The 10,650-nt window shown below is 41.4% G+C and overlaps 1 protein-coding gene across 2 annotated transcripts in view; it reads right to left on the minus strand.

Moving 5' to 3' along the window:
- Window positions 1–4,829, minus strand: part of GPA33 (glycoprotein A33) — a 652,415-nt gene extending 647,586 nt beyond the window's left edge. The window contains exon 1 of one of the 2 annotated variants that reach the window (XM_044073096.1): window positions 4,554–4,829. In XM_044073096.1, coding sequence (XP_043929031.1) covers window positions 4,554–4,596 — 43 coding nt within the window. In that variant the 5' untranslated portion in view covers window positions 4,597–4,829. Of the gene's footprint in view, window positions 1–4,405; window positions 4,460–4,553 lie in introns of those variants that run through there. The other variant, XM_044073097.1, reaches the window with a different exon arrangement.
- Window positions 4,830–10,650: the final 5,821 nt, after the last annotated feature.

The raw sequence follows: 10,650 nt of genomic DNA on the forward strand, positions 1-10,650 counted from the left end.
GGATAGAAAACACAGGATGCCCCTTACAATGGGGATAGAAAACACATGACACCCACTACAATAGGGCTAATTTTTTTTTGGTTTTCATCTGCTTTTAGTTATTAATAATTATAACCATATCCAGACTGTCCACTTGACTGGCCACATGATAGCTCTCCTAAAATGTAAATGTTCCTCAGCTGTGACCAGTTTCAAGGCAGGTAAACAAGACCAAACCCTTTAATACCAGTACCTGCAGCTCACCAACAGCCCAACAAGAATAGCTTGAAAATGCACATCTGCTGCCACTGTGCCTGAGTGACCATATTTTTGTCCTTACTGTTTGTGATCAACCAACCAGTGTACATTCCACTGTCTGGGAGCATTTAACTGCCTTTGCTAGGGCGACAGTATTGTAGGACCCCATGAGAACAAACCTAGGTCTATAGACTACCACAGACTGTACCTTATTACCCAAGCAGGACAGTGCTGCAAGAATCATGCTGACATAATGAATATAATTATGGTGCCATATTACATGCTGGAAGATTTACAAAGGCAGCAAGTATACAGTTTATCCATATAAATAACTGTTAAAGACCTACTGTAAGTGAACATAAACCTTGTCTGTTATATAAACAGGACCTCCTAGACAGACAGGTATGTGTCACAGAGACTACTACTTATCTGGTACAGACTCCCCATCTACATGAAGTTGAGTTCCTCTCTAACCCAATTCCAAGTGTAACTTGAATAATTGGATGGGGAACAGGAAATTCATCCTTACTTTGGCACCTATGACCATACACAGGTGCAACTAACCATAGGCAAAACTGCTATACAACTGGTAGCATGTTACAGACCACACTCCCAATCTCAAGAACCCCATTCAGCCTTCCTGAAGACATTGGAGGATATGAATGTATCACAAAATACCATCATACTGGGAGGCTTCAACTACCTAAACATAGATTGGGTACATTATTCTAGCCCTAATACTCTTAAGCCCAAAGGTTCCTGGAATTCATAAATTCAAATGCACTGGAACAACTAGTCACCTCTCCCACTAGGGGAGATCATATACTAGACCTGATCATCACAAACATGGGGACAAAATGCTCCACACCGGAAGTATACCCCTCACTAGTGAGATCTGACCACAAACTAATCACCCTGGATATACATATCCCCACCTCCACCCCAGCACAAAAGACCACAGTGAAAAACTTCTCAAAAGCAGACTTCACTCTTCTTAAGACTGAGATGGTATCCTTTAAGCCCACTGTGCCAGTGGATACCACATCCCACAATGCCGAATCCTTCACAAATGCTTTCTATGGACATCTCCAAGAATGCAATTATCATGCAATCCCAAACAAATCCAAGTCCCTCTCCACCAAATGTAAGCATCCTGTCTGGTGGACCTCAGCCATAAACAAATTGTATAACAAAAGAAGGAAGCTACTGCACGTCAGAGCGAAATCCCATGAAGGGAAGACATCTCTGATCAACATTAGCAGAAAACAACGTTCTCTCATAAAAACATCCAAGGCAAACTTTGAGAGAAAAATCGCTAAGGACACTAAAGATAACCACAAAGCCTTCTTCAGCTATGTTAGAAACCTGGGCGGAAACCCTCAGATATGCTCAGAGTTGGTTCACAACAACAAAAAATACACTGAACCCACAGATATTGCTAACATTCTGGCTGACAGGTTCAGTGCACATTTCTCCCCTCCTTCACCCCCAAAAGAAGAAATACTTATCCCAGCTGAATGTAATCTTCCTGTCATCTCAGATGTCCAAGTGAGAACCGCCCTAAACAAAGCAAAAAACACAGCATCAATGGGACCTGACAGTATCCCGGGGTGCGTGTTACGTGAACTCCAAGAGGAGCTAAACCCGCACATAAAAATGCTATTTAACCTTAGCCTTACTTCAGGATATGTACCTGAACACTGGCGTACAGCAACAGTGGTCCCACTCCACAAGGGGGGTGCCTCTACAGACCCTGGAAACTACCACCCCATAAGCTTAACCAGCCTGGTCTGCAAAGCTATGGAACGAATCATTATGGAACTCATAAACAGAGACATAGGGGACCTACAGACACTTGACCCCACCCAGTTCGGCTTTGTAAAGGGCAGATCCTGCCTTTTAAACCTGGTTGACTTTTTCGAAACAGTCACTAGAGCCATTGATGAGGGCAAAGCAGTCCATATAGCATACCTGGACTTGGCTAAGGCCTTCGACACAATACCCCACACTCAGGCATCATAGATAAGCTAAACAGCTTAAAAGTAAACCCTTATGTCACTAGATGGGTTGCAAACTGGCTAAAGGACAGAACCCATAAAGTTAAAATCGCTGGAGCAATGTCAGACTCAAAGCCAGTCACAAGTGGTATCCCACAGGGATCTGTCCTGGGACCAGTCTTGTTCGGCATTTATTTCTCAGATGTTAAAGCAAACATGGGAGGGCTGTGGCTGACAAAGTTCGCAGATGACTGCAAACTAGGCGCCATAGTCGATACACCAGCAGACACACACATCCTACAAAAAGGCCTCACTGAAACGGACAACTGGTGCTGTAGTCACGTCCTTAAACTAAATGCCAAAAAATGTATAGTCATCCCTTTTGGAAAAAACAAAGTATCCACAAATTATCACAGACAGCAACCCACTGAGTACGGAAAAAGTAATCAGAGACCTAGGGACCCAAGTAGACGGCGACCTCTCATTTGACACCCACGTTGCCAAAGTGGTTAGAAAAACATTCTACCTTGCACACCTCATCATGAAGGGATTCACATCCAGATCCAAGGATGTCATTGTACCCCTATATTCCTCCATCAGACCCATGATTGAGTACAATGCCCCATTTGGTATGTACCTCACCCGGCATTTGCAACAGCTGGAGAGACCACAAAAGTACCTCACCAAAAGGATCAAGGGTCTCCAACATATGTCTTATTCTGCCAGACTAAAGAAACTTCAGCTCTATTCAGTAGCATACCGCCTGCTCAGAGGTGATCTCTGCCTGACGTACAAGGCCATGTCCAATCAGGATCTGATGGCTATGCTCCACCTCAAAAAATCCAAATCCATCAGGACCACGAGAGCTAAAGACTTAAGCCTCGGCACAAGTATGAATAGGACATGCTGGAGGGATAGATTCATAACCCAGAGGCTTCCCATGCCTTGGAACAGGATCCCAGTTCGTATTAGGCAGAGCCCCTCACTGACTCTCTTCAAGAGAAATCTTGATGAGTGGATGGGAGATCGTAAGTTTACCCCAGGGGTCACATCTGTGTCACTGCTAGACAGGGGCACAGTATTCTAGATTTATTCTGTACATTTTTGTACCATTTCATGGGGTGGCAAAAGCCACATCACTATGGCTAGGCTTACAAATGCCCCAGGTCAGATAGCCTAGTACTATACTATGAAACTATGAAACTAATGGCATAGGCAGCTATAAAATGGTTAATCTCCCAGGTTACTGCTTACACTTATAGAGGGTATCAGAACATATAAGAGATTTAGGATGCCTGACTAGGCTTTAAAATGTGCTACCTATGAACATTACTTAATTAGATGCAAAATACTGACTTCATTTATATCTACAAATTGAGCCTTTGTTCAGGTGTGTAATTAAAACTCATATCATTTAGTGTCATTTTTGAGAATGAGATGCAATTAGCAATAATGAATGACAGAGAAGGAACTTTTAGCTTTATATTCTTGAATTATATTAAATTATAAGATGCAGAAGGGAGGCTCAGTGAACAAATCTGTAATAGTGGGTCTGATACCATCTACTTCTAGACATAAACTTTGTTTTTGTGTAGCACAAACGTTGACATAGCAGAGAGGGATCGTAAAACAAACTTTTGTTTCAGATCTGTCAGGCTGCTTTTGTGCTTTCAGATATACACTACTGCATGTATGCTGTCATTTCTACCTGGTGGTAATTTTAGGTGATATACACTATTGCATGTATGCTGTCATTTCTACCTGGTGGTAATTTTAGGTAAAGTGGACACTTTTGGTAGAGTAAAAGTAAGTAGGATAAGGTGCAACACGACTCAATGGAATACTGCACAATCTACTCTCAAATACTTTGCCTTATAGTATGCTCTGTAAATGGCATATGTACTTCTGAGATTACCAGGTCAGCATACAAAATAATGTGGTTTAATATGCAGCAATAAAGGAAGCAACACAGTTTAGAGCAGCTGGTAAGATGAACTCATTTCCAAAAATGTCAACATTTTTGTCAACATAGCTGTTACACCCTTTTGGCTTGAACAATTTCATAGCCGTTCCCTTCCTCCATCTTTGACAAGCAACAAACACAACATGACTAATTTGATAAAGGTGCCTCAAAGTCAGAGCAGTAGTCCATTCATGCAAAACCTCCCAACCTTTTTTTCTCAGTTTGGACATCCTTTTGTTGTCATCAGCTGAAAGAAGACAGGTTTACTTTACAAATAATACGGAAACATTTCTACCCTCAGGGTGTGGCTTCAGTAGTTTAACAAGCTATACAACTAATGATAAAGTTCAACTCACCTGTGCATAGCAGAAACACCAGCAGACCTCCACAATTCATCATGCTCCTCTTATTTCCAAGCAAATATGTTTCAATTAAATAGAAGACTGGTGGTGGTATAGACAGTTTTAAAATTAATTGACACTCCTGCTAGCATTGGAAAAAATGCTGCACACACACTTCTTTAATCGTCTTCCTAGTTTCACTTTGCTTATTCTGGTAGAAGGGACTGAACAAATAACAAACAGCACTACACTATGAATCCTTCTGCCTCATTGGCTCAAGCTTTGTATTACTGAAAAAAAAATCCTACCACCTACATAAGTCATGTGAACCCTCCCCATCATACACAAACTACTCTCTGATTGGCAGTGAATGTATACAATACCTTTGCATCATGAAACTTCACATTGCTTGCATGAACCTTAGTTGTACTAAGTTTGTCCACTTCCTGTGTCTTGAAAACCACTGAAAGAAGGAATTATATGCATACCTCTCAACCTCAGCACAAAACCCCTAAAATAATGTGAGAACAAAGGCCCTAAAATACAGACAAACCTTAAATATTGCTCTTATAAATTTAGAAAGCTGCTAGAATAACAAGATTTGTGTTAGCTTGCAATTTCTGAATGACATTGTCTGACACTCAAATGTATGCCATTATTTAGTGACTTCAAACCTAAGCGTTTTGCTAGAAAACCACAAATTTTACGAGGAGCAGACCAAATATATGAGGCAAAAATTTGGACATGCTGCAAAAATTTGATCAGTTGACAGCTATGAATGTCTGCAGTAAATATTAAGAGGTAGTATCTGTATTTAAAAACTGTAAAATCTGTTGCACATTAATACACACATGCTCCATTTCATCACAGTACTTGAACAATATATTTCTTTCTGTTTTAAATTAAGTAAGCTTTATTTATTTATTTAATTTATTTAACATTCGATGACCAGGAAAGTCCGACTAGGACAGAGCCTATTTTCGGTAGAGGTCTGGGGAGGCTTTACTGATTTTCAGACTTATTTATAAATGGCATCTTAAAATAACACTTCAGTGCTGCTGCAAAACTATACATCATCATCATCAGCCCACTTTTTTCTCATTTTCTACATGGGGTTGGCGAATCGTGTTAACTGCCATCTCTCTCGATTCAATGCCACACTCCTGCCTACTATGACTCACTGTCTCAGATCTTTCACACAGTCCATCCATCTCTTAGCTGGATGTCCTCGTTTCCTCTTACCTTCTTCCTGTCTTTTCCAAATCTTCTTCGCCAGATTGTCTTCTACTTTTCTGCACAAGCCTGAACCACCGTAATCTGTTCTCTTTGATCTTTTCTACAACTGGAGCTAGTTTGGCTTCTGCTTTTATATCCTCATTTCTTTATCTGTCCCACAGAGTGCATCCTACCACACTCCACAGGCAATTTATTTCCATCACCTCCAGCTTCTTCATCTGCTTTGCTTTTACTGCCCAGCTTTCTGCACCATACAGTAGCACTGGTTGCACCACTGTCTTGTACACTTTACTTTTCAGCCTCTTTGGCATTCTTCTGTCAGACTACACCTGACACTCATTGCCTATTGGCTGTAGCCCCTCTGATTCTTCTCTTCAACCACCTCTCCCAGAAACTTGAAGCTATTTACCTGTTCCACTATCTTTCCCTCTGTCAAAAATCTCAGCTTCTTCTGATTTCCCCAGTATTCTGCCATTACCACTGTGTTATCTGTGCTTAGTTTCATCCCATGTGCCTTCAGTTTTGCATTCCATTGATCTATACTTTTGCTGGAGTTCTTGCTCAGAGTCTGCCTGTAATGCCATATCATCTGCATACAGCAACTTTGTTGATCTGTCCCCTCCAACCTGTTTGCTAATGTAGTCCATCACCAGTATGAACAGCAGTAGGCGCAGAGCTGAACCCTGGTGTACACCCACTCCCACTGTTAACCCTTCTGTGAGACCGAAAACTGTTCATACGTGAGTCATTGGGACCTTGTATACAGCCTGCACTAATTCTACCAATGTTTCTGGGACTTCGAACCACCTCAGAACTTCCCAAATCAGCTTTCTTGGGACCTTGTCATATGCTTTCTCCATGTCTAAGAATGTCCAGTTTGCCTCTTTCCTCATCTCTAGCTTCTCCTCAACTCTCTGTCTCACTGCAAACATTGGGTCAGTTGTGCTCTATCCTGATATGAATCCGAACTGCTCATCTTCCATCTTACATTCTATTACTTTGTGTATCCATTTATAAGTCACTGTCTCTAGAACTTTCATGCACTGTGATAGGAGTTTGATTCCTCTGTACTGTCCACAGTTGTGGATGTCCCCTTTGTTCTTGTACACTGGCATGCTGCTTATCCTCCAGTCATCTGCAATATGCTTTTCTCTCTACACTGCTATGAGTACCTTCAGGAGCCACTTCTCCCCTATCTCACCCAGTATCTTTATCATATCTGGGGTGACCGCATCTGAGCCCTCTGCTTTGCCTGACTTAATTTTCCTTAGCACTATTCTTACTTCTTCTAGGGTAGGCTTATCGTCGTCTCTCATCGTAAGCGGTTTCTGAGGCAATACAGCTTCTGTGGGGTTTTCTTCATTCAGAAGCTGCTGGAAATACTCCTTCCATCTGCCTTTGATGTCCAGTGGACTGGTGAGCAGGTTGTTGCTGGTATCCCTTATGAAGGGGGTCTGACTACCTTCATTATCTTTCTGTCTTTGCCCTGCAACCTGATATAGTTTCTTTGTGCCACCTAATGAGTCACTTTCCTGAAGTTGGTAGAGTGCCTCTGATGCCCTATTCTTTGCTATTGCAACTACTTTCTTAGCTTCTTTGTTAGCCAACCAGTATTCCTTCCTAGCCTGGTTGGTCTTTTCTATCTCCCACTTTTTCCTGCACTTCTTTCTTTTGATGACTTCCTGGACTTCTGCATTCCACCACCAGCTTTCCTTAAGTACCTTATTTCCATACCTGACTTGGCCACATATCTGTTCTGTAGTTCTCACATATACTGTTTTGAGGCACTGCCATTCTTCTTCAACTCTACTTACTTCCTCCTCTTCTTGGGGTACTAGAGCCCTGAGTAAGTCCTTGAAAGGTTGTATTTTTTCTCCAGTCAACTTCCAGGTCTTCAGTCTGGTCTCTGTTGAGCTCAGAGTCTTCTCTGACTATTGCTTGCAGCTGATTGTGGCAACCAGTGGTTTATGCTGTGGGATGACAGTTTCACTGGGGATGATTTTACAATCATTGATTCTTCACCAGTGCTTTTTCCTTACTAGGAGGAAGTCTAACTGAGATGCATGTTGGCCACTTGCGTATGTGATCTTGTGATCGTCTCTCTTTCTGAACCATGCATTGGCTACTATCAAGCCATTTGCCAGACACAAGTCTAGAATGGCCTCTCCTTCTTTATTCCTGTTACCCCACCCATATGAACCCAAGCAATCCTCATATTCTGTTCTGTCTGTCCTATATGTGCATTCAAGTCACCCATTATCAACACCAATTCATGTTGTCATGCTTTATCTACTAGGTCCTGCAACTTCTGTCTGAATGCGCTCTTTTCCTCACTATCACAACCCTGCTGTGGGCCATATGCTGAGATTATGAATACTGCCCTATCATTACACACTGGTGTCTGATTGCCATGAGTCTGTCACTAATTCTGATGATATCCCTCACTGTCTTCTGAAGCCTCTCTCTCACCACAATTCCCACATTATTTCTAGCCTGTCCCCCTCTTGAGTAGTAGACTCTGGATCCCAAGTCACATGGCTTTGCTACACTGCCCTTCCATCTTGTCTCTTAGATACATAGCATGTCCAGCCTCCTCCATATCATCATGTCATCCACTTTCAAGCTGTGCCCTGTCAGTGAACCTACATTAAGTGCAGCAATTCTTAGTTCATGTTTTGCAGATTGATTGGTTTTAAGTCCAGCTTTCACTCAACAGAGCTATCCCAGGTAACCCAGGCTGGGCAACTAGACACCAGCCAGCCAATAGCTTATTGACCTAGGGCTGCTGGGCTTTATGGTGGGAACACACTGGCAATTGGGTCACATACATCCCTCCCACTGTTAGCATGGGTCCCTGGCATACGTTGGAGTAGGCTGGGTTCTCAACCCACTTAGCACCGGTAACTACTCATGTCCATTTGGTGACAGTCAACATGACCGAATCACCTAGAGCCATATTTTATGCCAAGTGGCTAGCCCTGCCACAGTGCCCAGTCTGTAATCCATGTTCTTCTATCTTGAGGATACTGTGTACCACGGTAGATCCAAAGCGGTTGGTCTGTACAACTCTTCCCCATGTAGGGCACCATATAGAATCTGTGCTGCTGCCCACAGCTCCATTCATTAGTGAGTTTGAGATGGAAACACTCAGCATGTTTTTTGGAATGGGAGGAATCCCACAGAGACACAGGGAGAAAATGCAAACTCAAGTCAGGCATTGGTCAGAGGTCAGGATTGAACCTTGTACCTTGTGCATGGGAGGGGAAGAACTTAACCATTATGCTGGTGGTGCAGTGGTGCAGCAATTTGAGTTGTCGCCTTACAGAAAGAGGTTTTCTAGTTCGATTCTTGGCTGGGGTACCGTCTGTGCATAGTCTGCATGTCCTCCCTGTGTTTGTGTGGTTTCCTCCAGGTGCTCCAGTTTCCTCTCACGTTACAAAGACATGCATCTGGAGCATTTCTCCCCAGGCTTCCAGTGAAAATTGACTCGTTCCAAGTCAGACTTTACAGGTAAACAAATGTTAAATAAATAAACAAATAAATAAATAAAAATGCCAACTGGAAAACTATACAATTCCATCAAATTCTAAACATGATTATGTGCTAGAATGCCATAACAATAAAAACTCTCTGGTTGTCTTCATACTTTCAGACAAGCCTGATGTTCAAGGATGTCTCCAAATTTACCTTAACATATTCTAATGCCAGTCACAAAATGTTATATTTTGCACAAGGTGAAAGAGCTTAATAAGCAGAGTTGCTTCAGAAATTAAAGATAAGGGGTGTTTTTCAAACAAGATGCGTTGTATCACTAAACTTTGATATGACAGTATTCTTTGTGAATGGAACTAGGTTTCAAATTGTGCTCTTTGTTGTCCTTTCTTGGTCAGCAATCATGCTGTGTCAGTTCCAACCCTGTATGCAAGAAGGACTCACGATTATGGGGCCGCATGTCTAGTAACATGATTATAGATAAGTCTCTTCTCTCTAGATTTATGCTTCCAGCAAAGAAACTTTCTAGTGACAGCTATACATTGCCCATGTTTTTGTTTTTTTAGTCGGGTAAACAAGGCAAATGCTTCTTTTCATCGCCTCCTATTTAATTAACTAACTTGATCAGTCACATATTATGCAAAAGGGACCCAGAATGCTAGGATAAAATTCAACAGCTTGTAGCTATGACTCTCTAAGATAAACTTCCAGACAACTTTACGCTTTACCCAGTGTTTTGACAGTTATACAATAGAATCATTTAAAACCTGCTTAACTTTCTATTTTAGAAATGACAGATATCAGGTACGTAAGACGTCACTATGGCGATATGCTGCTGTATTTTATCATTGTGGGTATGGATTTCATAGCTTTGTTTTGAAACTTCTCATGTTCTTATTTTAGACATTAGTAAGTGGGCAATTTTTGTTAGGCAAATCTGTTATTTTTTTTTAAGAAGATGACCCAATATAAAGAACAGTTTACAGACTTCACTACAGTCACAGTATTTTATGAGCCCATGAGAATCAAACTCAGGCCTTTAGACCATTACAGACCCACATAACAACTAACAACATAACAGTCCTTTGAGAACCATGACAACATTAGAAATGTTATTATGGTATCATATTCCATGCTGTCAGATTTACAAAAGCAGCAAGTATATATTAGGGTCAAGATATAATTTTGTATTAATGGTGTTGGCTATGTGTAGCATCCTAAAATAACTCCTTTGCATACTTTCTCATTATGAATGGCTCCCCTATTTCCTAATAGATTTTGCCAAGTCTGTCCCAGATGTTTTAGGGGGCTGCATCCCCACAACTAATATATATATATATATATATATATATATATATATATATATATATATACACATCCTTCA

The sequence above is a fragment of the Protopterus annectens genome, chromosome 5.part1 (genome assembly GCF_019279795.1).
Source record: "Protopterus annectens isolate FY-2018-M chromosome 5.part1, PAN1.0, whole genome shotgun sequence".
Taxonomy (NCBI): Eukaryota; Metazoa; Chordata; order Ceratodontiformes; family Protopteridae; genus Protopterus; species Protopterus annectens.